This window comes from Myxine glutinosa, chromosome 12, assembly GCF_964187855.1.
Source record: "Myxine glutinosa chromosome 12, kmMyxGlut1.1, whole genome shotgun sequence".
Lineage (NCBI taxonomy): Eukaryota > Metazoa > Chordata > Myxini > Myxiniformes > Myxinidae > Myxine > Myxine glutinosa.
Genome location: NC_136272.1, coordinates 82,038,116 through 82,065,815, shown reverse-complemented (window position 1 = coordinate 82,065,815; position 27,700 = coordinate 82,038,116). Strand labels below are relative to the sequence as shown.

The 27,700-nt window shown below is 41.8% G+C and overlaps 1 protein-coding gene across 1 annotated transcript in view; it reads right to left on the bottom strand.

Moving 5' to 3' along the window:
• The window catches only part of LOC137415953 (contactin-4-like), a 766,344-nt gene that overhangs the window by 84,074 nt on the left and 654,570 nt on the right, over positions 1-27,700 (bottom strand). Inside the window, exons 15-17 of the mRNA XM_078766054.1 lie at positions 25,600-25,758; positions 7,246-7,395; positions 6,270-6,340 (exon numbers count right to left, since the gene is read on the bottom strand). Of these exons, the coding sequence (XP_078622180.1) occupies positions 6,270-6,340; positions 7,246-7,395; positions 25,600-25,758 (380 nt within the window). The remainder of the gene's footprint in view (positions 1-6,269; positions 6,341-7,245; positions 7,396-25,599; positions 25,759-27,700) is intronic.

Here is a 27,700-nt window from a genome sequence, read left to right as displayed (position 1 = left end):
ATCGCTATACGACAGAGATACGTACTGTACGTGCACGGCAAGATAACCACGTGACCAGAACCTACCTGGCGGCGTGAACTCGAAATAACCAAAATGCGAAAACAAAAATGCAGCGCTATACGACAGAGATACGTACTGTACTTGAACGGCAAGATAACCACGTGACCAGAACCTACCTGGCGGCGTAAACTCGAAATAACCAAAATGCGAAAACTAAAATGCATCGCTATACGACAGAGATACGTACTGTACGTGCACGGCAAGATAACCACGTGACCAGAACCTACCTGGCGGCGTAAACTCGAAATAACCAAAATGCGAAAACTAAAATGCATCGCTATACGACAGAGATACGTACTGTACTTGAACGGCAAGATAACCACGTGACCAGAACCCACCTGGCGGCGTGAACTCGAAATAACAAAAATGCGAAAAAAAAAATGCAGCGCTATACGACAGAGATACGTACTGTACTTGAACGGCAAGATAACCACGTGACCGGGTGGCGAAAGCTCGTAACTCGGATCTCGGCTCGCATCTCAAAGCAATAAACTGCCGGAGCGATGGCTCGTATCTCGAAAAACTCGTAAGTTGGGGCACTCGTAAGTCAAGGTTCCACTGTATATATATAGAAAGTATATATATAAAGTATATATATAGAAAGTATATATATAAAGTATATATATAGAAAGTATATATATAAAGTATATATATAGAAAGTATATATATAGAAAGTGTATATATATATATATACACGTATATATCAAGTATATATATATATCCAGTATATATATATATATATATATATATATATATATATATATATATATATATGTATATATATATATATATATATATATATATATATATATATATATATATATATATATATATACACACGTATATATCAAGTATATATATCAAGTATATATATATCAAGTATGTATATCAAGTAAGGCTAAAGGGAGTGGCCAAGGAGAGCTGTCACCAATGGGAGCTAAAGGGAGTGGCCAATGAGAGCTGTCACCAATGGGAGCTAAACGGAGTGGCCGAGGGTGACCAATGAGGGGCTGTCACGTCATGTGACCCCCGGCGGCCAATTGAGGCCCATGGAACATTCGGGTAGGGTTTCGGGGGGGTTATAAAATCCCGGCCCAGAACCTGTTATACCCTCTTTCTGACGGGCACGCGCTGGGCTCCTGCTATACTCTCTCGCTTGGCTCCAGCATACTGAACGCTCCTCTGGTTCCTGCTACGTGCACGTCATTGATCGTCATCCCTGCCACGATCATCTCCGGCTGTGGTGTCCTAGGTTGGAGCGATTCTTGGGGCTTCCATCCAACGAGCCCATTCGCACGAACTGCACGACCGAGCCCATCCGGGCGAGCTGCACGAAGTGGCCGCGCTTCTTGCGCATTACCCTCTTACCCCCTTCCCCGAACAAATGAGGGCCCTTGTCTGGGTACATTGGTAAGGCCGTTAAGATTCTTCGCTTTGTTCTGTACCCTGTGAATAAATACTGTGTTTGGTTTCCAACCTGGCCGTCATTGTCCTTTCCCATATTGACCTAGCATCGCCCCGAATTAAAACCGCTCGATCGGTTTCGATATCCTAAACGGCGCAAGTCACGCGACGCACAACCGCTCGGGCGTTAAGAATCAGCATGACTCGTGTGGGGTTCAGTCCCCGTTCTCACGGCTGTGTGTGTCCGAATGTATTCGGGTTGTGACCGTTAACCCTCCCATGCGCAGCTGCGGGCTCGGCGGCTGGAGTTGCCTAGCAACCCGTCGACCACGAGTTTAGTAGTTGTGGTTGCCGGCCTCGTGGACCCGGAGTTCGAAGGGGAGCAGGGCCTAAACCCCCCTTAGTACATCGACGAACCCAGGAACCGCAACAATATATATATATATATATATATATATATATATATATTAGTTACATTTATACGGAGAATTAATGCTTAAACACTGTTCATGCTCAGAATAAGGAATAGGATTTGACATGATGTACTAAGACACATGCTTAGGGATAAGTCATCTCCATGTTGTCGCTACGGGTAGTGGAGTTGTCAAACTTAGTGGGTCAGATAGGTGAATGACGGCTCATCACATTTCAATCTTTCTGAACCAGGGCAGGTCCATACGAGGCCAAGTGTGATCCACCACGGTAGACTCAGTATAGAAACAGGGGAGGACATATGTCATGCCTGATTGGCCCTACATTTGAAGGGAAGATTTGGCAGGTGTACACATGCACATCTGACCTTGGCATTTGGTGGGGTTGAGGTGGACGATAGAGTCACAAATGCATGAGTTCCTTTTCTCAGTTTGGGTCTCGGTTTATTTTTCATTGTCCAATCTGGCGTGTCTCCCACTGTATGCCTCAGTACTCAAGACTGGGTACAGCCTGCTACCTGACGGCCATGCCGGCCTGCTTGCAACCCGGCTATGTCGACCCTCATGGTGCCAAAATTACTGGAGCGGTCAGTCGTGACTGCAGCGTGGACTGGTAAAAACTGCTGGTATGAGTTTGTGGGAATTTCAATTGTTTTGACTATCCGCTAAGTCGTCGAATCCCGGTGTTGCAGCTTTATTCCTGGACTGTGGTTTCACCATATTCAGCGCGGCTGTTCACATGACATTTGGCGTCAGAGGGGGATTTTACACATATGCCACTTGGTGTCAGGAATTCCTCCAGGGGTGAAAGTTTGCAATTTTTTTGGCATGTAAGCGCAATTGATTATAGCGAAGATTTTCAAATTCTATTTTTCTTGGTTGTTGTATTGGTGCAAACACTGCAGATGGCAATGTGTGAGATGATGTGGAGAACACGAGGTACAGAATGTAGGTGGAGTGGAGCTCTGTTTAGGAACCTTCCCTACCACCAGAATCACATGGCACAGCTTTTCTTCAGGCTCGGATGGTGGGACAAAGGTGGCTATGAAGATGATGCTCCAGGCCATTATGGAAGGAAGGGAGAACAATACAGAAATTAAATTTGGGGGAATTTCATAATTGAAAAAGAAAATGGAGGGGAAAAACGGGGAAAATGCCATGTAAAGAGAAAATTGGCCTGGAGCAACATCGTGGTAGTTTGAGTGATGGTCTGCTCTGCCAAGAGAAAATGATCGTCCGAGTGCTGGAAAACCCGGGAGCTTAGCAGGCAGAGTGTAAGGAGATTATGGAGACCATGGAGTGTGAGTAGCTAGTGGAGACTGCAGTGGGCAAGATAGAGGAGCCACAGAGCTGTGGTTAATACTCGCTGAGTTGTAACCAGGGCTCACGGAGGCACTGTCTGCTTGGGTTTGCAGAGGTTGAGTCAATGCTCGCAGGAGTTGAGTTAGTACCAGAGTAGTGTACGTTTGTGCCTGCTGAGGTGTTCGAGATAGTTAATGTGGAGGTTTACGAGGTAGCGCCCACAGAGGTGTGTGAGGTAGCACCAATGGAGCACCACCTAGCACTCCTGAAAGATCCGGTACAACAAAGGTGCCAGTGTGAGCCACAATTGGCATTGGTGGTAGGAGCTGAGAGACAGGAGCAGCTAGCCACTCTCAGCAATTCTGGTCATTGCATCGCCAGCTCAAGGCCATTATCACCTGATAAACTAGAGCAATGCGACTGTGTCGCCAATATGCCTCTGCATAGTCCCACAACAGGTACATGCCCTTGTTCACTGTCCTAAAAATAAAGAAGTTTGATCTAAATCCCTTCAGCTGTTTTCAAGTATCACATTTTCACCAGCCATGTCAGGTTTCACATCGATCGGTGAAGCGGTTGCAGAGAAGGGATTTTTTTTAAATATTGGCTTTCAAGCTAATATGGCTGCCACACCACGTGCCATATGACCTTAAAAAATGTACACTCTGCATATGTATGGGTAGGGGATCACGTTTATGAAGTTTTGTGTTGATCGGATAAGGTTCGTTTTTCTATCCAAGATGTCTGCCAAACCACGTGTGCTACGACATCATCATTCTCAAACTGTATGCAGCAATGGTGCTTGATGATATTTGTAAAATTTCGCATCGATAGAGTGAGCGGTTTCAGAGATATCAATATTTAATATTTTCCTTCAATCTAATATGGCTGTCACACCATGTGACCAATGATGTTTTCGTGATCATCTTATAAGCGCCATGCCTAGTCAATGACAAACGTAAAGTTTCGAGTCAAGCGATTTGGTGGTTTGGGTGAAGATGCTTTTTTAAGGTTTTAGGTTAAATCCAAATCTGGCTGCCAAACCATGGCAGCAACCAACTATGATGTCATAAATGTAATATTTCAATACAAATGGGTCAAAGATCATGTGCATGCAATTTCAGATTTTTAGGATAAGGAATTCGATTAAAACATTTTTGGCTGGTATACCACTTCACCTATGATATCATTATCATGCTTTTGTTCCCAATTGTGAGTACTTGACAATGTGCCAAGTTTCAAATTTTTACATTCAGCAGTTTCCGAGAAATATTTTTTTAAATTTTTTTGTGTTTAATCCCAGATGGCTGCCATACCACAAAACCCATAACGTCACAATTATCATATCGACATTCTGCATGGGTGTCAGTCCTACCCTGAAAGTTTCATCTCAATTGGACATGTGGTTGCTGAAAAAACTACGAGGTTTAGCCCGGATGGACAGACAGAAAACCCGAAAACATAATGCCTCTGGCCACCTTCGGGGGCGGAGGCATAAAAAGGAAAATGTAATTCAAATAATGGAATCTAGGAGGATTGCGGATCCCAACCAGCCAATTCTGGCATGGGCAAGGCTCGCACACTGCTGACAAGTTCTTGGTTGCTGTTGCACCACGACCCCAGTGGCAGTGGTGGTGATGGCAACCCGGCCATTGGAGGTGGCAACCCTGAGGGGCCACATAGGCCTAAAGAGGTCATCGCCCATGCGTATATCAAAATAATTGACATTTTGACAAGCAACGCTGAGTAACCATGCCTCCATCAACCTTTATCAGGAGTGAAGTCTCTATTCACATCCCCACAAATACAAGGAAATATGAAATTGCAGATAAGTCGGTTGAAAAAAAAATCACAAGGCTAAGTTGTCAGACTTCGTGATGATGAACCAATTATAATTGAAAATTAATCAGTCAATGGCAAGTCTGTCACCCCACAGCTGTTAAAGGGTTACATCATGATTTTTAAACCCCAATTGTCTGCAATATCCTACTTTATATCTGATCACCTTCATTCTGTGCATTATTTTCCACATATTAATGATTTCTCCGAAGAATAGTGTGCCATGATGCTGCACCACAACTTAAAACAGCAGTTCCAGTCGCATTGGTTTTGCCAGAACTTGAATTTGAACCAAGGTATCCGAGAGATGTGCACACACTTTTGAGGTGCTGTAACTTACCACTACAAATACAAAAACATTGTTTGATTTGATGAACACCATATACAATACACAATGTCGAGTTTATTTTGGTGCCCTGTAAAAATATAACAATTCACCTTCAGACGTGTCAGTCAGAATACAAGAGATAAGTAAAAACAAAATGAGTAGTGCAATTTGTGCACACAAAAGAAAAACAAAACAAAACCAGGACGGCACTCGGTAGAGTGCATAGTTCCACCAGGCCGAACAGTTTATGTTTTGCATCCTACTAATAGGCCGGATCCGGATCTTCACCAAAATTGAATCAATTATTCCTTGTCACACACCTACCCTGTCCACTAAGTTTTGTTTGAATCCGTCTACAAAGATTTGAGATATCCTGCTATATTATAATATTTGGCCCTACCTCTCAATGGTGAAGAATCACTTTAAAAATTTTGGGATGCGAATCCGAATCTCCACCAAAAATGAATGAAGTCTTGCTTGTCACACACCCAGCCTGTCCACCAAATTTCGTTTGAACCCGTACACAATTTTTTGAGATATCCTGTACACAGACAGACAAACAGACAGACAGACAAACAGACAAGGGTGAAAACATAACCTTCATATACCTTTGGTGGCGGAGGTAAAAAGATCAATGTAAATTTCTTTTTACAGATTCAAAAACTAATTGAAATCATTCAAACAAAATTATTGACAAGAAACCAACCACAAACAACCCTCATGCTATCACTGTGACATCAGGAAGAAGATAATAAATAAAAACCTCCATTCAATTCCATTTTAAGATTAACTTATTTTGAGGCAAAAAAAGCATAAATCCACTAATTGGCTGAGCTATGACGTTTATGAATATATGTTTTGGTATTTCCTGTGAGTCTTTTAACATTTTCTTCCACGAGCTGTACCTTCCACGTGATGACGAGTTCATGGCGTTTCCCTTTGCCACCTCCCAAGCCTTCTGGGTAAATCTTTGGGGCTGGCAAGAGTAAATGAGAAACAAGCATGAGAAGGAGAATAAAGAAGATAGATTGCAAACATACGTCATTATTTTTGAATGGTTCTTTATATTTATTCATGTTCCACCGCGAGAACAAACGTTCCGATTATAAGGTGTATATCTTGCGGCAGCTTGCCTCGGCACATAGAATTGTGTAGGGTGATAGCTTGCTCAGCTCCACTGGGTCTGTTAAAGCAGCTCCTTTGGCTTTCCTATTCACTAGACAGATTGCTGCACTGTTGTCATGGGGGCTTCGTCATGTCAGGTTTTCAACTGGTGGTCCTGAGATCACCAGAAGGTTGCTATTACCGTTGTGCCAATGGAGGCCCCTCGGTAAGGGAAATGCCGAAAGCCGCGTGCCATGCTGGCTCCACGATGAGAATGCTGCGCTATCCGAGCCAGCAAGGCCATCTGCCACCGAGACCATTTCAATAATGACTGGATTATTGCGACTTAAACATGGGCCTCTCTTTTTCTGAAATCGAGATGTTCACCACCATCTCTTATCTTCCCCCATCCAAAACCTTGATCTTTTCTACCCCCGCTAATTCACCCCAGATACACTTTTTTTGAAATTCCAAATTATTTCCTGGAAGTCCTTGCAGCGTCCTTATGTTTTATACCTCTCCCACCTCCCCCCAAGCCTTCTCCCTCCCACATTTCTCTCGATGTCCCTGCTCTCAAATGTTGTGTTTGTGTCCTTCCCCCTCTCCCCCCATCTTGTCTACCGCTCCCCTTATTTTGTGTTTTACGTGTCGGTTTGTCTTTCTGTGTGATTAATGTTACCTCTTTCATGAGCCTCGATCTTGTATACAAAAAAAAAGAAAAAAAAGAGACAAGTCAACGTGAAAAAAAAGAGATAAGGAATGGGGAAAGAAAATTACCGGCAGAGAGTGTGCGAGTTCTGCGGGATGGGGGGCTCGACTTGCTGTGACCCAACGCGTTGATGGCGATTAAACGAAACTCGTAATCTGTCCATGGAGTCAGGCCCACCACCATAGCCATGTCCATTTCACCCACAATGGGACTTGGGTCTGGAAATGATGTCAGGGTGGAATTTGAGGTCAGAACTCAGGAGACGTGTAAGCAATTGCCATTCAACTACAGGTAAGAAAAACAACGACAAACTTTCAATATAAAACATACACTAAAACAAGGCTCTTCTACAACTTTCATTACGTGGAAACCTGTAAACTCTTTCAAAGTTGCAATATGCCAAAGCTTGCTGTCACATTATGTTTAAATTGATACGTTACCAAAACCCCTAGACTGCCGTTGGCCTGTAAATGAACTCGCATTGATTAAGCACGACAACAAATACAAAGTGATTTTCTAAAGTCTGAAATGAAATATGAACAGACATTTATTTCTGTTATAATAATTGTAGTTGAAAGGAGTTACACAATGTTGCTGATTGAGGTCAAATGTAATCATCTGAGTCAATTATTATAGAATACAGTGGATGAAATTTGAAGAGTATTTTCTTTCACCGTGGAGTAATTAATATCATATTCTTAATTATTTTTCATTTATTTCAAGAGATGAATACACAAAATTAAAATCTAAGAATAAATTAGTCTTTTATTACACCACCCCAAAATGGAAGAATACAGTATATCCATTTCTGTCGAATTTCAGCTTTTACATGGCATCGCATCGACATCATCTCCTCTATCTCTCCATATAAGTCATAGCCCTGAGAGAAGTGTAGTTCCCTGGAGAGGCAGTGGCGGCTAAGCATTGAAACTAAGCTTTCATATTTTCTTGAAATTGCAAAATTGCACATACTGTGTTCTTCCATTTTTGGGAACTATAGGCTTCACTGGAAAATTAAATTATTTTAGATGTCATTGAAAAATGAGTAGGTTAAAAATAATGGGACAATCAATCCAACAACACCCCAAAAAACAATGGAAAAAATATTGGACATTAAAAAATACATTTTCAGACCTAGGTAATTATAAACTCTATCGATATAACAACACGCTTGTTCATCCGTCCGTCCGTATGTCTGCGTATCCCATTATCCTGCTGTTTTCATGTGGGAACGCCTGTTTGCTTTTATGAGCAGGAGGAGGATGAGGAGGGGAGGACAGATTTGGTGTTGGGAGGATGAAGGAGCAAAGATGAGACAGAGTGAGCAAAAGTTGAGGACACTGTGGGCAAGGGGGGTGGAGAGAGGGTTAAGAGGAGGGAGGAGGGCTAAGGAGTTGTGGGGTGGGGAGGGGTTTAAGACAAAGTATGGAGGGGATTGACACCTCAGGATTGGTTGCGAGGGAGAGTGTGAGGACTTAGGGTTGGGAGAGGGGAAGAAAGATGGGATGGAGTTGGGAGGGGAGGTTGAGGCTTTAGGGGGGAGGGGGGGGGGAGGGGATTGAGGAATTTTTGTTGGGAGGGGGGTTGAGGAGTTATGGTGGGGATGGGGGAGTTATGGTGGGGATGGGGTTTGAAAACTTGGATTTGGGAGGGGATCGAGTGTTAGAGTTGGGAGGGGGAGGATGATGACTTGAGGTTGGGAGATGGTTGGGTTGATTTGGTTGAAGGATTTGGCTTTGTGAGTGGAGGGGGGGGGATGGGGGGGGGGACAACTGAGGACTTGAAGTCACACTTTCTATGTTGCACGGATGTTATATATATATACCTGAAGTGTTATATATATACCTGACCTGAAGTGCCTTGTTTTCACCAGAAATGTGAGCTGCATTAATTTGCCTTCGAAATAAGTTTATATACTCGTATTTCGAATATATATATTTATTTATTTATTTATTTATATATATATATGTATATATATATATATATATATATATATATATATATATATATATATATATATATATATATATATATATATATATATATATATATTCGAAATACGAGTATATAAACTTATTTCGAAGGCAAATTAATGCAGCTTACATTTCTGGTGAAAACAAGGCACTTCAGGTCACCGACAACTTCGAGGAATTAAATTTTGATTTAAGTAGAGTGCACTAGGTGTGTGCACTTGACTCTGAGCTACCTCTCATGGGTTCAAATTTTGACCCAACTATAAATTGTTATCCTGGTGTTTCACATGCACGGTGAGACATAAAAGTGTGCGCTGTCTATAAGATGCACGTGAAGCCGGAGGACATATCTGACTGCATTGGTTGGGGAATGTTAAAGATCCCTTGGTGTCTTTGAAGAAGAGTCGGAAAGTTATTTCCAGTCCTCCAAAAAAATTTCTAATTCATGTCACCTTCAGTGGAGTACCCTTTGTAGAAGTGATGACCTGCCCAGGATTAATTAATTATAAGCCCTGGAGCTTTCTAGAGAGAATGGACTGTAATTTTTGTTACTTTTACATTAAATCAGCAAGAGATTGTTTGAATGTACATTTTATCTACACACCACATTGTACATTTATGGCGTGATGCATAAATGTGTGTGCCGTCCTTCAGCCATGGACACAAGTCCCTCAGCAGGAGGACCTGCCTATCAGCACTGGTCGATGGTGGAGGTTAAAATATTCCACAGCGTCATTTGTGAAGAGTCGGTGAGTTATGGCCAAAACCCTGAACAAATTACAAATTCCTGTCTCATCCCAAGGACAAGTGGGATGGTGACCCCATCTTTGTATGCAGCCAATTATCTCACGCCGAATTTCATTGTTGGATTATACAGCCTTAAGGCTACGGAACTACATGGATGGATATTATTATGTGCCATTCTGCAAAATTCCACAACTCTCACAGAGGTTTGCAAGATAAGGAGAGAAAAAGAGTTGCTGTCATTGTCTTCTGTGCTGCAATATGTATGTGTGTACTATTGTTATGGCAAGGATACTGCACCAAGAGCTGAGGACAGAATTGATTTGCATTTCGCGACATTTCTTTTCATTACCTCCACCACCAAAGGTGGACGGAGGTTATGCCTTTTTGTCAGGTTATCCCTTTCTGTTTGTCTGCCTCTGAGGAGAATATCTCCAAAAGTTATGGACAGATTTGGATGAAATTTGGTGGATAGGTTGGGTGCATGAGAAGGACATATTGAATAGATTTTGGTGAAGATCCGGATCCAAGAATGGTTTAAGTGAGTCTTCACCATTGAAAGATAGGGCCAAAAATGATATATAGCACAAAATCTCAAAAACATGTTATGGACGGATTCGGATTAAATTTGGTGGACAGGTTGGGTGTGTGACAACAATAAATTGATTTGATTTTGGTGAAGATCCAGATTGGATATTTTTTTTTAATTCAAGTGATTCTTCACCATTGAGAGATGGGGCCAATAACAATATATAGCACAATATTTCAAAACGTTGTGGAAGGGTTATGACAAGACTTGGTGGATGAGTTAGGTAGGTGACAAGAACAAGCTGATTTTAGTGGAATGGGCACATTAGAGATGGGCACAATAGTGTGGGATACAAAACGTAAACTGTTCAGCCTGGCCGAGGTACAGTGCCTTCAGAAAGTATTCACACCGCTTGTTTTTTTTTCACATGTTGTTGTGTTACAGCCTGATTTTGAAATTGATTTAATTGAGATTTCGTTGTCACTGATCTACACATAATACCCCATAATGTCAAAGTGGAATATTTTTTAAATTTTAACAAAATAATAAAAAATGAAAAGCTGAAATGTCTTGAGTAAATAAGTATTCAAACCCTTTGCTATGACAATCCAAATTGAGCTCAGGTGCATCCAATGTCCTTTGATCATCCTTGAGATGTCTCTTCAACCTAATTGAAGTCCATCTTTGGCCATTTCAATTGATTGGACATGATTACGAAAGAAACACACCTTTCTTTCTATATGCAGTTGACAGTGCATGTCAGAGCAGAAACTCTACAATGAAGTCCAAGGAACTGTCCATGGAACTCCGAGATAGAATTGTGAGGTGGCATAGATCTGGGGAACGGGTCTGAAACAATTTTGGAGTGTTGAAAGTTTCCAAGCACAAAGTGAGCTCCAGCATTAAGAAATGGAAAGAATACAGAACTAACCAGACTCTTCCTAGAGCTGGCCATCTGCCCAAACTGAGCAACCGGGCAAGAACCTTGGTGAGGGAGGTGACCAAGAACCCAATGACCACTCTGATATAACTACAGAGTTCCTTGGCTGAGATGGGAGAATTTGCCGGAAGGACAATTCTGTGGTTTGATGAGATGAAAATTGAACACTATGGCCTGAATGCAAAGTGCTACATCTGGTGGAAACCGAGCAGAGCTCATCACCCATCTATCACCATCCCTACTGTGAAGCATGGTGGTGACAGCATCATGCTATGGGGATGCTTTTCAGAGGCAGGGACTGGGAGACTTGTAAGGATAGAGGGAACAATAAATGGTGCCAAATATAGGCAAATCATTGAGGAGAACCTGCTTCAGAGTGGAAAGGACTTTAGACTGCAGCAAAGATTTTTGTTCCAACAGGACAATGACCCCAAGCATAGAGCCAAAGCAACACTGGAATGGCTTCAGACCAAGAACATGAAAGTCCTTGAGTGGCCCAGCCAAAGGAGATGACTTGAATCCCATTGAGAATCTGTGAAAAGAGGTGAAGATTGCTGTTCACCGATGTTCCCCATCCAACTTGACAGAGCTTGAGCAAATCTGCAAGGAAGAATGGGAGAAACCTCCTAAACGCAGATGTGCAGAGCTGATGCAGACATGCCCAAGAAGACTCTAACCTGTATTCACTGCCAAAGGCGCTCCTACCAAGTATGGACTCAGAGTGTTGAATACCGTAAATTTGACATTTCTGCATTTCATTTTTAATTACTTGATACAAACTTCTCAAAAAAATTCACTTTGACATTATGGGGTAGTTAGTATGTGTAGATCAGAGACAAAAAAATCTCATTTTAATCAATTTTAAATTCAGGCTGTAACACAACAAAATGTGAAACAAGTACAGATAGATTCAAAGTACACCACCCCCATGCCAAATAAATAAATAACATCCACCAGCGCGGCATTGCCGGGGTGCCTTTGGCGTCCGGCGATACCGCCATGCAGCACATAGAGATCGTATTGGGAGAGAGAGGTGTACAATAATTGATTGATTAATTGCATAATTAAAATCAATAAACAATAATCATAAAATAATTTCTTAATCAACTGGATAATAGTATACCAAAACCACCAGTGTTTCATCCGAAGCTGTAACATTTGGAAAATGAATGAAATAAGGCATTCATCGAAAATTAATTAATTAATTAATTGATTAATCAATAAATAATAAATTGATTAATCAATAAAACAAAAATATTCTTTATAGCCACATCACTTGGTCACTGTCGTGTCCGAATATCAGCTTCCTAGCTCAAAAGGTGCCTGAGATATTGCCCAGATGAGAAAGAAAATAAATAAGTGATTAATAATGAAAAGAACTAAATAATAATGTAAGAATAACTAAATGATTAATCAATTGGCTAATAGAATACCTAAACCACCACAGTTTCATCCGAATCTGTTACTTTAAAAAAATTTATTCATCAAGTCATTAGTCAAATAATTAAATAATTAATCGATTAATTGATTAATCAATAAATCAAAAATACCCTTTACAGCCAAATCACTTGGTCATTGTCATGTCCCAATATAAGCTTCCTAGCTCACTAGGTGGCAGGTGCCTGAGATATTGCCCAGATGAGAAAGGAAATAAATAAGTACCGAATTAATCGATAATAATAAAGTAACAAATCAATTAATTGATTAATCAAAAAACAAAAAATAGCGTTTTTGCCAAAGCACTTGCTCACTATTGTGCCAAAATTTCAGTTCATCTTTGCATCATAATACATACTTGTACCAACCTTGGTCAAAATCCCATCATTGGTTCACAAGTTATCATGTGAATAGGATTTTTACCTAACATGACCTTTGACCTCAAAATCTAATCAGTTCATCTTTACATTATTATGCATACCTGTACCAAGTTTGACTTTGATCCCCACAGCCATTCTCAAGTTATAAACCTATTACAGACTCTGATATTTGACCTCTTGACCGCAAAGTCAAATCGGTTCATCTTTGCATCATAATACATATGTGCACGAACTTTGGTAAAAATCCCATCACTGGTTCACAAGTTATCGTGGGAACATGATTTTTTACCTAACATGATCTCTGATCTTTGACTTCATCACCCCAACATCTAATCAGTTGTTCTTTATGCCACTATACATACATGTACCAAGTTTGACTTGGATCCCTTCAGCCGTTCTTAAGTTATAAACCTATTACAGACTCTGACTTTTGACCTTTGACCTCTTGACCCCAAAATCAAATCAGTTCATCTTTGCATCATAATACATAATTGTATCAACTTTGGTCAAAATCCCATTACTGGTTCACAAGTTATTGTGGGAACAGTATTTTTACCTAACATGACCTTTGACCTTTGTCCCTTGACCTCGTGAACCTACAGCTAATCAGTTCATCTTTACCTCATTATGCATACCTGCACCAAGTTTGACTAAGATCCATTCAGCTGGTATCAAGTTATCGCAGTAACAAAACCTATCGATGATGGATGGACGGACGCACGGACAGACGGATGGACAACCCGAAAGCATAATGCCTCGGGTGACTTTGTGGGCAGAAGCATAACTAGAACACAAATCGCCTTGTTGGCACTTTCGAAAACCTCCAGTTTAGCAGTGGTTGAATAAAATATAATGGCATTTTACATCATCTCGACCAATCAAATTTTCTACTTGCAAACCCCACCGATGTAAAAAAAAACTCTCAAGAATATATGGGGTAGGGTGTTCTATGAACTCTGATGTTTAAATTGTGGTTGTTCCAGAATATAAAACAACATGCACTTTTCAGTCAATTATATTAGGCAAGTGACAATTTCGTCATAGAAAAATTAATTGAAAAGGTTGTTTTTTTTTGACATTTCTATTTTGTACGTGACTGGATTCTGCTTTATAACTTATAAGATTAACTTCAATGGTGCAGCACTTTACTCATCATTTTATGAAGATGCATATTGTTCTCCATCATGCACATCAAATTACCAAGATGTAAAGCCGACGACGCCAGGAGTATGGAGAACCTTCCGTTCTGAAGACAAATTCGAAAAACCCTCAATTTTTCTTGTTTCGCGGAGCGGCTCGTGAGGCTACTTTCCGATTACAGCGTCAATGTGGAAAGGTGAAATGGCTTTCACAGTTGGAGGCTGTCAAGGTTACAGACAGAGACGATCAAGCAGTTGTCACATTGGAGTCCTTAGAAGATAAGAATTTGGTTATTTCATATGATTTTTCCACTCCGTGAAACAAAACGTCTTTTTTATGCTACAGGCTCAACCTCATTTACACTTTACTCAAAAGTTATTCACAACACCTTAAAGATCGTCACCAATGGTTCATGAATTTTAAATCTAAGCATCACACAACAGGCCTGGCAGGATAGGTTAGAGGTATGGGCATTGGTCTTTGATCTGTGTAGCCTGGGTCAGAATCTCGACCCAGTTATAAACTCAGCCTGAATTTTCACATTCAGGGTGATGCATAAATGTGCCCGATGTTCAAAAATAAAAATAAATGTTGGTGGATCTTGAAGATCCCACAGGGTTTTCATGAAGGGTAGACGAGTTGTTGCCAGCATCCTGAACAAATTACAAATTCTTGCCAAAATCACCTTCAGTCGAAAGTCAGCCAAAGCCGGCCGACTCCACAAGAAGGTGAGAATGATTTATCCCGTTAAATAAGTAATTGTAGAATAGTGTGACAACATAATTTGTTTAACACTGTAAAAGCCTCCTTGTAAGGAACACTCATTTTAACCCAATAACTTAAAACAAGTTGCACTTTTAATGGACAATCCCATTCTAACAAAAAAATTTTATTTAACTCAATATAATGGAGTGAAAAGTGGATCCTTTTTATTTGGAAAAAAAAACCTCAAAATCTGCTGAACCTTCCTTTTCAAAATCTGTTGAGAAATATGTTGAATCAAGTGCGATCTTGCTGAGGATCATGGCAAAGCCATTATGGAGAAATTAAGTTAAACACTTTTATGGCTGATCCATTAAGTACTTTTATGACCGAACAAGAACTCCCGCTAAAATTGTATAATTGCATAATGTGGATTTTTTAGCAACATTAAGTCTGAATGCCACATTTGGACACCTTCAATGATACAGTGTACCCTGTATTTATTTACTTTTTGGAGGAGAGGGTGGGGTGCAGAGTCCGAGTATAATTTGTTTTCAATATGCCAGTCCACAAAGTTTAATGAGGAGATTTTAATGTACATGGAATCTGAAAAGAAAAAAAAAAAACAGGAAAAAAATTAAACTTTGTGGACTGGCATATTGAAAACAAATTATACTCGGACTCTGCACCCCACCCTCTCCTCCAAAAAGTAAATAAATACAGGGTACACTGTCATTGAAGGTGGAAAAAAAATCATACCATAGGAGTTGGCTTGAAAAGCCTATTCAGTCCACTGCAGAATACAAGCCTCCCTCAAGATACTACAATCTGTTCCATTCAATGCAATTTGAGGCCATTGTACTCAAGTACATTTTTCCAAGTTAATCTCTTTATCTGATTTTATTCTACTCCTGCTTCTTCAAGGGTCTTCAGTAGGTCCTGGTTTGTAATTATTGTCGGCCACGACCAGTTGTCTGGTTTTCGAGCTATGTCTAGCCCAGTTCCATTTCAGTTTTTTGATTGTGACCAGCACGTGAAAGATTGTTGTTTCCCGTCCAATTCATTCGGTTCCCTTTGCTAATGTCAAGGCAGCATCTTCCATGACTCTTTGTGTGAACAAGGTTTGCTCCATATTCTTTGTTGGAGACCATATGTCACTGCCATATGTCTTTGTTTGGAGAACAACTGTTTGTAAACTTTCTTTTTCAAACCGAGGGAAAGTTTCCTTTCCCCTAAAAACATTCTTCTTTTGGGGTTGGAAAATGGATGCTGTTTGTCAAGATCTTGGCACTTTTTATCTTCACCATTAAGAGGCATGTGGAAGAGCTTGTACATACATTATATCTAACAAAAAGACAATAAAATAATACAATATACTTAAAACCAAAGGGAAACCAGGGATTTATTTGTAATTAGGATTACAGCATCACAATACAAATAAAAATGCATTTGTATAATGAGGCTGTGATGATACAAATGCAAACATACACCAGATATTTTCCATTTCAGTTTCCTTTTAAATTGCATGATGCTTTTCCAACTTGTAAAGTAGCTACAACTTAAAATGCCACATCCCCAAGTACAACGACAAGTGCACATCCTTGAACAAGACTGCCCTAATTTGGATTCAGGCTAGGGTGTGTGCATCAACTGAAATATGAAAGCAGAATTTATTGTGAATTTAATATATATATATTTTTTTGTATACAAGATCGAGGCTCGCGAAAGAGCGAACATTAATCACACAGAAAGACAAACCGACATATAAAACATATAACATGGGGAGCGGTAGACAAGATGGGGCGAGAGGGGGAGGAACACAAACACAACATCTGAGAGCAGGGACATCGAGAGATCTGTGGGAGGGAGAGGGCTTTGGGGGGGGGGGCATGGGAAGCGGGGGGTGGGAGAGGTATAAAACATATGGACACTGCCAGGACATTCAGGAAAGAAGTTGAAATTTCAAACAAGGTGGATCTGGGGTGAATTAGTGGGGGTAGAAAAGATCAAGGTTTTGGATGGGGAAAGATAAGAGATGGTGGTGAACAGCTATTTTAAAGACCTGGAGGGAGGAGTGGGATTGAAAGGAGTGTGGGAGTTTGTTCCAGAGGTGGGAGAAAAGAAGAATGAAAGAGTGAAGGTGAGCAGAGAGCCGAGATTTCGGCAGTTTAATCATCAGAGGGTTGCTGGCTGATCTTGTGCGACCTGTAAGAATATTTGGGGGACAAAGCACAGAGAGAGCTGGGGGAGCAAGGCCGGAGAGGAGTCGGTAGAACACAGAAAGACCACCGACCTGTCTGCGGTGAGTGAGTGAAAGGCCCTCGGAGATAGCTTCATCACAGGAGATTCCAATGATTCTGAAAGCTTTCGTTTCAACAGCGTGAAGCCGAGCTAGGTGTGAGGCAGGAGCACCGGCCCATAGCGGAAAACAGTATTCCATTGAGCTGCGGATGAAAGCCTTGTATGTGTTGAGGAGCTCAGGTGTGCCGAGGAAGGACTTCGCACGACGGAGGATGCCCAGTCGGCGACTGGCTTTGGAGGCCAGCTTGGAAATGTGGTTTTCCCAAGAAAGATCATGGCAGATAGTGAGACCCAAAGCTTGAGCGACAGAACTTCTTGGAGAGGATTGTTGAGAAAGTTGATGGGAGGGTTGTCCAGTCAATCTTTTCGGAGAGACATAGTAAGAGTGTGAGATTTGTCAGGATTGAAAGACATGTTCCACTTGTTTGACCAGTCTGTGATTTTGTCCAGGTCTTCAGAGAGTGAGGAGGCTGCAGATTGCCGATCTGAGGGAAGAGGCTTGGAGCGGCAGAGAGTGGAGTCATCAGCAAAGAGATAGAGAGGATTTTCCAGAGAGTCGGAGAGATCATTGATAAAGACCAGAAAAAGCACAGGGCCCAGAACACTGCCTTGGGGAACTCCAGCCTGAACAGGAAGGGGAGATGAAAGAAATCCATTCAGGTCCACACGTTGTCTACGACTAGGGAGGAAGTCCGCAAGCCATGCATGGAGATTTCCATGGATACCATAGGAGTAGAGTTTGGTGAGCAGAGCCGGGTGGGAGACGGCTCTGATTTCCTGATTGGCATTGAGGACCTCCATCCATTGTTGAGACAGCAGAAGCAGCATGTCCAGAGTAGAATGACCTGATCTGGATCCAAATTGATGATCGGAGATCAAGCCATTGGAGAAGAGGAAGGATTTGATATCCGAAGCATTGATGGATTCCATGACTTTGCTGGTAATTGGGAGCAGGCTGATTGGTCTGTAGTTGCAAGGATCTGTTTTTGCACCTTTTTAGTGCAAAGCGGTAATGTTTGCTGATTTCCAGGATGCTGGCAGATGACTTTGAGCAAAAGAGAGGGTGAAAAGAACAGAGAGAGGGTGAGATAGAGCATTAGAGCAGGATTTTAGGACCCGTGGGCTGATGCCGTCTGGTCCAGTTGCAGAATCAGAGTTGAGGTTTGACAAAAACTCCTCCACCTTGTCAGGAGAGAAGGACACAGAGTCCAGGAGCAGTTGGGTTCGACTGGGTAAGATGGGAACAGAGAGAGATGGGCTTGGGACACAAGATTTTGAGGCAAACACAGAGTTGAGGCATTCGGCTTTGTCACGTGCGGTGTCAACTGTGTATCCATTTGAGGTAAGGGAGGGGATGGAGGGGGAACAAACACCAGAAACGGATTTGACCAGACGCCACCAGGATTTGGAGGAAGGAGACAGGTTTGAGAGTTCATTCTTGAGTGTGGAGAGATAGTGCTTCCTGGCACTCCTGAGGGTAGACACACACTTGGTCCGAGCTTGGTGGAAGGAACTGAGATTGCCTTCAGTTGGATTAGCCTTCTAAGAGGCAAAGGCAAGTTGTTTCAGGGCAACTGCCTCACCACAAGATTCAGTGTACCATGGACGGGAGGAAGGGTAAGACAACTGAAGACGAGATGGGATAAATCTGTGCATGAGAGAGAGCAGTTTGCTTTGGAAGAATTCCCAGGATGAGTTGATGTCAGAGGCAGTGGAGATGGGAGACCAGTCCAGATGATTGATGGCTGCTTGAAGACCGTGCCAGTTGGCCTGAGTGAAATGCCATACTCGGCGACGCTGAGGAGGCTCTCTGAGAATGGCCAGAGAGATGTCCACTTTAACAAGCACATGATCAGAAGAACCAATTGGGGCAGAAGAAGAGCAGCAGACATTAGCAGGGAAGTTTGTCATAACCAAGTCTAGAAGAGAAGATACACCATTGGCTGAGATCCGAGTCGGGAAATTGACAGATTGTGTCAATCCCAGTGAGTTGCAGAAGTCCTTTGCTGAGGTGCCATGGCTGGTGAGAGATGACCCATACCCAGCCAGCTGGCATGATGACAGTTGAAGTCGCCACATATGAGGAAGAGAGAGTGGGATGAGTGGATAGAAGTTGGTCCATGTTGTCAGACAGTGAAATGTAAATGGAGTCATCAATGTTTGGAGGACGGTACAGAACACATATGAACAAAAGGTGGGAGCGGAGAGGAAGCCACAGCCAGAGGTACTCCTGGGGGTGAGGTGGAGAGAGGGCAGTGCAAGGAGAGTGAGGAAGAGAGTTTTTGATAAAGATAACCATCCCACCACCAGGACGAGGCTCAGGTCTATCATACCGGAGGAGGGAGTAACCAGGAAGAGATATTAAGGAATCAGAGACATCTTGAAGGAGGAAAGTTTCTGTTAAGCAGATCAAGTCTGGATTGTCAGAAGCAACCTGTATGGAGAGATCAGTCAGGTTTGAGCGAAGGCCCCGGATGTTTGAGGTCCATACCGTTAATGAAGAGAGAGGGGGAGCATCGGGTACAGGACAGGGGAGGCGAGAGGTAGGGTAAGATGAAGGATGAGAGGGGGAGGTAGGGAGAGCAGTTGATGGTGTGTCAGAGATTACAGAAGAGTTACAAGAAAGGGAAGGATGAGGAGAACGAAAGGTTTGATGGTGAAGGGATGAGGCACAGTGAGGGGTTGTTTGAGGGGGGGGCAGAGGAAAGTAGAAGGGGAGGAGGCAGCTTTGAGGAAGAGGAGGGGGGAAGGAGAATTGGAGAGGAATGGTATGGGAGGAGATTTGAATGGGAGGGGTTGGGGGGGAGTTTTGAAAGGGAGGAGTGAGGGGGGAGTTTAGGAGGGGAGGGGCAAGGGGGGAGTTTGGGAGGGGAGGGGCAAGGGGGGAGTTTCAGAGTGGAGGGGCAAGGGGGGAGTTTAGGAGTGTAGGGGCAAGGAGGGGGATTTGGAGGGGAGGGGCAAGGGGGGAGTTCAGGAGGGAAAGGGCAAGGGGGGAGTTTTGGAGTGGAGGGGCAAGGGGGGAGTATAGGAATGGATGGGCAAGGGGGGAGTTTAGGAGTGTAGGGGCAAGGGGGGGGATTTGGAGGGGAGGGGCTAGAGGGGAGTTTAGAAAGTGGATGATTAATGAAAGACGAACATTGATAACAAATTGGGTTTATTGTGATTTTCAAATCAGCAATCCGATTAAGAACGATGGAGGAGGGATGGAATGAATGTGAATTTAGAGCATGCAGTGATTTAGAGTTATAAGGGATTGAATTTATTTTTTTTGAAGTGGAATGAGTTGGAGAGGAAATTGAAAGAAGCCTTTTAAATATGAAGAAAAACAGCGTGTTGTAATATACCACTGAATAAAACACTGAAGGGGAAAGTTTAAACATATTTAAATAATATTTAAACAAAACCGTGAACAATCTTAAATGCACAAAATTCCAACGGGGGGAGGGCCGAGAGGGACCACCACGAGTCACGTGAACAGGACAAAAGGTGGATGGCAAGGAGATAATGGGGGCGGGGCGAACAGCACACCTGGACAGAAGTACAGGATGAGACGATTCATTTCAGTTATATATGCATTTACTACATAGCAAAGTATCTGCATATACCCACTTTACCAGATCGAAATGAGATGCAATTATAAGGGGGCATTTAAAGAGTTCTGTGAACGAGATACGACAATCCAAGACATATTGGAAAAACGTCTCGCAAAGGGAATATATAAAAAATTAAAAAATTAAAAAATTTGTATATTTTCTTACTAATTACCTCCGCCACCAAAGGTGGATGGAGGTTATGTTTTCACCCCTGTCTGTCTGTCTGCTTGTTTGTCCTTTTGTTAACAAAATATCTCAAAAAGTCGTTGACGGATTCGGACGAGATTTGGCAGAGATGTAGCGTATGCGACAATGACGAAATTATTAGATTTTGGTCAAGATCTGGATTTGGATCCGGCCACTAGAATTTTTCAAAGGGATTCTTCACCATAGGGAGATGGGGCAAAAAACCACACATAGCATTATATCTCAAAAAGATGTGGATGGATTTGGACAAAACTTGGTGGAGAGGTTGGGCGTCTGACAAGGACGATTCGATTAGATTTTGGTGAAGATCTGAATGTGGATTTGGATATGAGAATTATTTAATTTTCAAGTGATTCTTCACCATTGGGGGATAGGGCCAAAAACGATACATAGCAGGATATCCCAAAAAGTTATGGATGGATTTGGACAAAACTTGGTGGATAGGTTGTGCGTGTGACAAGGAAGAATAGATTCCATTTTGGTGAAGATCTGGATCCAGCTAGTGGAATGTTTTAAGTGATTCTTCACCATTGAGTGATATGGGCAACCAGGATGCTCTCTACTGAGTGACGTTCTAGTTATATATATATATATATATATATATATATATATATATATATATATATATATATATATATATATACAGTCACATGAAAAAGTAAGTACACCCCATGTAAAGTTTTGACTTTTTCAACATATTTCAACATACAGCTATTTGATCTTCATTTCAACAATATTGATAAAGGTGATATAATATAACAAATATCATGAAACATTTACATTTTGTAGTCCATTGTATAATTTAAATAAACATAAATGCAAATTTCGCATGTGGAAAAAGTAAGTACACCCCTGCATTTATCACTACTTCAAATACCTAAAATTAGGATGAGATGCACCAGCTCAGGTGCAAATGATTAGAACATCGTCAGAGAGGATCTTGGAGGAACCTGTCTTATTTAAACCTCAGACATTTAGTTTGGTTTGCTCTTTGAGGTTGAAGTGTGCGGCGTCAACATGCCGAGATCAAAAGAGCTCTCTGAGGCCTTCAGAAAGAAGGTTATAGATGCCTACGATTCTGGGAAGGGATTTAAAAAGATCTACAAACAATTTGAAATCAATCATTCGAATGTCCGGAAGATCATCTGCAAGTGGAGAAGATTCCAAACAACTGCCAACTTGTTCAGGCCAGGCTGCCCCAGCAAGTTCAGCCCGAGAGGAGACCGCAAGATGCCGAAAGAAGTCTCTAAGAACTCCAGAATGTCATCACGGGACCAATAGGTAGCTCTTGCTACTGTTGATGTCAAAGTGCACGAGTCTACCATTAGAATGAGGCTGCACAAATTTGATCTCCATGGGAGGTGTGCCAGGAGGAAACCTTTGCTGTCCAGAAATAACATCAGGGCAAGACGAAAGTTTGAAATGAACACCTAGGCAAAGACCAGCACTTCTGGAACAATGTGCTCTGGACAGATGAGTCAAACGTAGAGCTATTTGGCCACAGTACCAGAAGACATGTTTGGTGAAAACCAAAGACAGCATTTGACCACAAGAACCTGATACCAAATGTAAAGCATGGTGGTGGGAATATTATGGTTTGGGGCAACTTTGCTGCATCAGAGCCTGGGCAGCTCACCATCATAGAATACACTATGAATTCTTCATTGTACCAGAGGGTGCTTCAGGATAATGTGAGGCCATCTGTCGGAGAAGTTGAAGCTCAACCGAAGGTGGACCTTGCAACATGACAATGACCCTAAACATACCAGTAAATCCACCAAGGAATGGCTGAAAAGAAAGTAATGGAGGGTTCTGGAATGGCCAAGTCAAATCCCGGATCTAAATCCCATCAAGATGTTGTGGGGGGATTTGAAACGAGCTGTGCATGCAAGAAACCCCTCAAACATCGCACAGCTGAAAGAATTCTGTGTGGAGTGGGCAAAAATTTCTCCCAGTCGATGTCAGAGACTGGTAGACAGTTATAAGAAACGCATACTTGAGGTTGTTTCTGCCAAAGGGGGCAATACCACCTATTAGAGCCAAGGGTGTACTTACTTTTTCCACAAGCAAAATTTTCATTCATGTTTATTTAAATTATACAATGGACTACAAAATGTAAATGTTTCATGATATTTGTTATATTATATCACCTTTATCTATCAATATTGTTGAAATGAAGATCAAATAGCTGTATGTTGAAAAAGTCAAAACTTTACATGGGGTGTACTTAATTTTTTCATGTGACTGTATATATATATATTTTTTTTGTGTGTGTTGAAAAATACAGCATTTGAGTACCTTTGTAACCGCAAAAGATGTTTGTACAGAGCGTAACCAATTTTGTTCAAGAATTTCTGTTACTAGGGCATGCCCGTACTATATATATATCTAAAATTATATCCCCCCCCTCTATTTACATGAAATGGTTTGGTCCATTCGCAAAGCCAAAGCGAACGGCTTGCGAGTACGGTGACAATCCCCCCCCCCCCTCTATTTACATGAAATGGTTTGGTCCAAAGCGAACGGCTTGCGAGTACGGTGACAATCCCCCCCCCCCCCTCTATTTACATGAAATGGTTTGGTCCAAAGCGAACGGCTTGCGAGTACGGTGACAATCCCCCCCCCCCCCTCTATTTACATGAAATGGTTTGGTCCAAAGCGAACGGCTTGCGGAGTTTGGTAAAGAAATCGCCATAGCGTGCACAAACGCGCAGGAAAGCGAAAGAATCGCAAATTAGTTTTAATTAGTTTTAAAACATAGTTTAACGCCAACATAGCGGCAACATAGTTTGCCAACGTGAAATAAATGAATACGCTCTCAAATGTGCCGTCCGAGGCAGAGTCTGTTCGGCACGTTCGGCACACGTGATAACTCGCTGCTCTCTGATTGGTTGAATCGTTTTTTGGACATAGCTCGGTAACTACTTGTCCGATTAATATGAAACCTTGAAAAGGCACATCCTCGGGTCCCCAGCAATATACCTGGCAAGTTTCAAGTATATCGGACCCGTGGTTGTCGAGAAACAGCGGTCACAGACAAACAAACACACAGAGATTACTGGAATTATAGATAGACTAGGGCATGCCCGTACTATATATAAGCTAGGACGTGCCCGTACGTGGGTGCCCGTTCCTTGCCAAAAAAAAAAAAAAATTTGTGTAGGGGTGTGTGTGTGTAAACATCCTAGGGCGTGCCCGTACGTGGGTGCAAAAAAACATGCGTGCAAACAACAACAACAAAAAAAAACTTTGAAACCACGTGGCAGTAACGACCACAGAACCCCCCCCCCCCCTCTATTTACATGAATGGTTTGGTCCATTCGCAACGACCACAGAACCCCCCCCCTCTATTTACATGAAATGGTTTGGTCCAAAGCGAACGGCTTGCGGTGTTTGGTAAAGAAATCGCCATAGCTCGGTAACTACTTGTCCGATTAATTTCAAACCTTGAAAAGGCACATCCTCGGGTCCCCAGCAATATACCTGGCAAGTTTCAAGTATATCGGACCGGTAGTTGTCGAGAAACAGCGGTCACAGACAAACATACACACATACACACATACAAACACACATACACACAGAGATTAATGGAATTATAGATAGACTAGGGCATGCCCGTACTATATATAAGCTAGGACGTGCCCGTACGTGGGTGCCCGTTCCTTGCCAAAAAAAAAAAAATTTGTGTAGGGGTGTGTGTGTGTGTGTGTAAACATCCTAGGGCGTGCCCGTACGTGGGTGCAAAAAAACATGCGTGCAAACAACAACAACAAAAAAAAACTTTGAAACCACGTGGCAGTAACGACCACAGAACCCCCCCCCCCCCCTCTATTTACATGAATGGTTTGGTCCATTCGCAACGACCACAGAACCCCCCCCCCTCTATTTACATGAAATGGTTTGGTCCAAAGCGAACGGCTTGCGGTGTTTGGTAAAGAAATCGCCATAGCTCGGTAACTACTTGTCCGATTAATTTCAAACCTTGAAAAGGCACATCCTCGGGTCCCCAGCAATATACCTGGCAAGTTTCAAGTATATCGGACCGGTAGTTGTCGAGAAACAGCGGTCACAGACAAACATACACACATACAAACACACATACACACAGAGATTAATGGAATTATAGATAGATGAAGGTGCAGACAGAAATTGCATCTTTGTGCGACTTTGCTTCACAGTTACTTGGAATATAGTTATTTCTGATCTCTCCTTGTAATTATTGGTGCCATTTACAGATTCCATCCCAAATTTAATCACGTCTATGTCGTTGGATTCAGATCAGCACAATATTTAAGCCTTATACAATTCAGACTTGATGAGTTATTGTTTTGACACACAGATAAGCAGATTAAATTGCCCAACATTGAAAAATAATATCCATACGAAAAAACCCAAAATGTTTCATTGAGGCCATCATTTTTATGAAGTCTCTACTGGCAGGCCTTTAATGCAATCATTCCCCACTCAACCCCTCACCTGTTTTCTGTTCTGTCCAATCCAAGAACAGTGATGCACGAGCCTGGGCCAAAAACTGAGTGATTGGACTGTGGTTGTCATGACCTGGAACCCATGATAGCACCGCAGTAGCATCGGTTACATCGTGGATCTGTAGATCTGTTGGTGGCTCTGGTGGACCTGCATAAATACATTGTCATTCATTAGAAATCAAGAAAGTGTTTTCAATCGATCAAGACTGAACAAATAATCCTCTTCAAGGATTACAACAGTGCCAACAGCTTCGAAAAGCAATATCTGACTCAAAATCTAAGGATTTATGGGACTGCATTGTTCATCCTGCACGAACTATTGATAGAACAAGGGCAAAAATAATGGTGCAATGAGTGAGTAATGTGATTTATGCAGAAGATTCAGGAATCAAATAAATCAGATCTTCTTGTTTATTCAAAACGAATTTGTCTGAGTCAGAGGAAAGCATGAAACCAGGTTAATACAACTCAGGGCCATACAAGAAAGAGAGGGTTTTTTTTCTTTGTTTTTGATAGGAATACACTTAATGACCGGCAGAATTAGATAACATTGCAGTGTGGTATAATTACAAGTATTGCATTCTCGTGCATAATATAATATTGATTGGCATGCATACGAGGAAAATATCCATTAAGTAATACACTGACAGAACCTCTCCACAAAAAAATATACTAGAAACATACTGTTGAGTCAGATGGACCGTTAAAATGGACCAACTCAACCCGATGTACAAGACCCCATGAATGACCTACATGGTGTTTAATTTTACTCTACCACGTTCAACGAATATTATTATGATTACAACTCCCAAGGATCATCCAATAAACATCAAACCTGACGGTGAAACGGGCTGAAAAGCAGAAAAACCAGAAAACTCTTCTTATAATTAAAAGGGGGGATTCTATACAAAGTATTCAGGAAAATGGGTAGATAAGATTCTCAACAAATGGTACAGATATGGCGGACAACGACTCCTCTCCTCTCATGCTTCACATCGACAACACAACACTATAATCAGTTTCGTCTCTGCATCTGCTCAGGGTTACCATTCTCTGCGTCTGCTCAATCAAACCTCAAATGGGATTCACAGGTATGATACATGATCTCGAGTGCATTGTGACGATTGTACATCCTGTGTGTGTAAAATAAAAAGGGAGTGTCTACCGCAGGGGTGGACTGAGTACTCAGGCATTCGGGCACCGACCGGCATCAATGGGTCTGTGCTCAAGAAAAATAAAAGGGGTAGGTCTTTAGAAATAAAAGCGGAGGGAGGTTTTTGAACGTATGTTTAACATAGAATATTAATTGTTGAGGGATCAAAATCGGTTTTTGATCGATTCTCGAAAAAAAATGCAGCAAAGTCATTTATTGCTGTTAAACTAAATATTTTACCTGTTGTAGACAAACAGCATTTACCACTGTTAAAGCTACAGTTTCAAACTTTACAGAAAATGGTTATTCACTAGAAATGTGCGTTACAAAGAAATGAGTTTGTATACTCTTTGTCCAAGAAAATTATTAACAATCTTCACACATATTTTTGGGTAATCTCACAAAGAAATAGTGTTCAATGGACGAGGGTGCATATTGACTCGGTCAGTAGACGGGTCAATATACAACCAGAACAGCCGTACCCCAAAAAAATTGCAAATTTTAGTTTTATTGCATTTCCTTATATTTTAAGACTTACTTAGGAACATATCAAAAGTTGGACAGAAATGGACCATGGGAAAGTAAAAATTTTTGACATGATAAAAATGTCACAAAACCATGCACGATTCACTACGTCGAAAACGCTGAGATACGCCTCTGAGATAGTGAATGCTCTTCCTGCTGATAACCCAATCCATAATGCAGTGCTACTGCTTGGGAGCTTCCACACATTAATGAATTTGTTGGGTGCCATTGGAAGTTTGATGGATGGAAGTGGACTGAAAGAGATCCTGGAAACAGTGTATGGTCAAAATGCTGTTGTGCACATGCTGAGTGGGAAGGCGGTGCAACGTGCTTTTCGTGGCCATTTGCTTGTGGATCAGTGTCTTACACGTCAGGTTGTTGGCAAGATTGTGGAAGTTGACCCTGGGTTTCA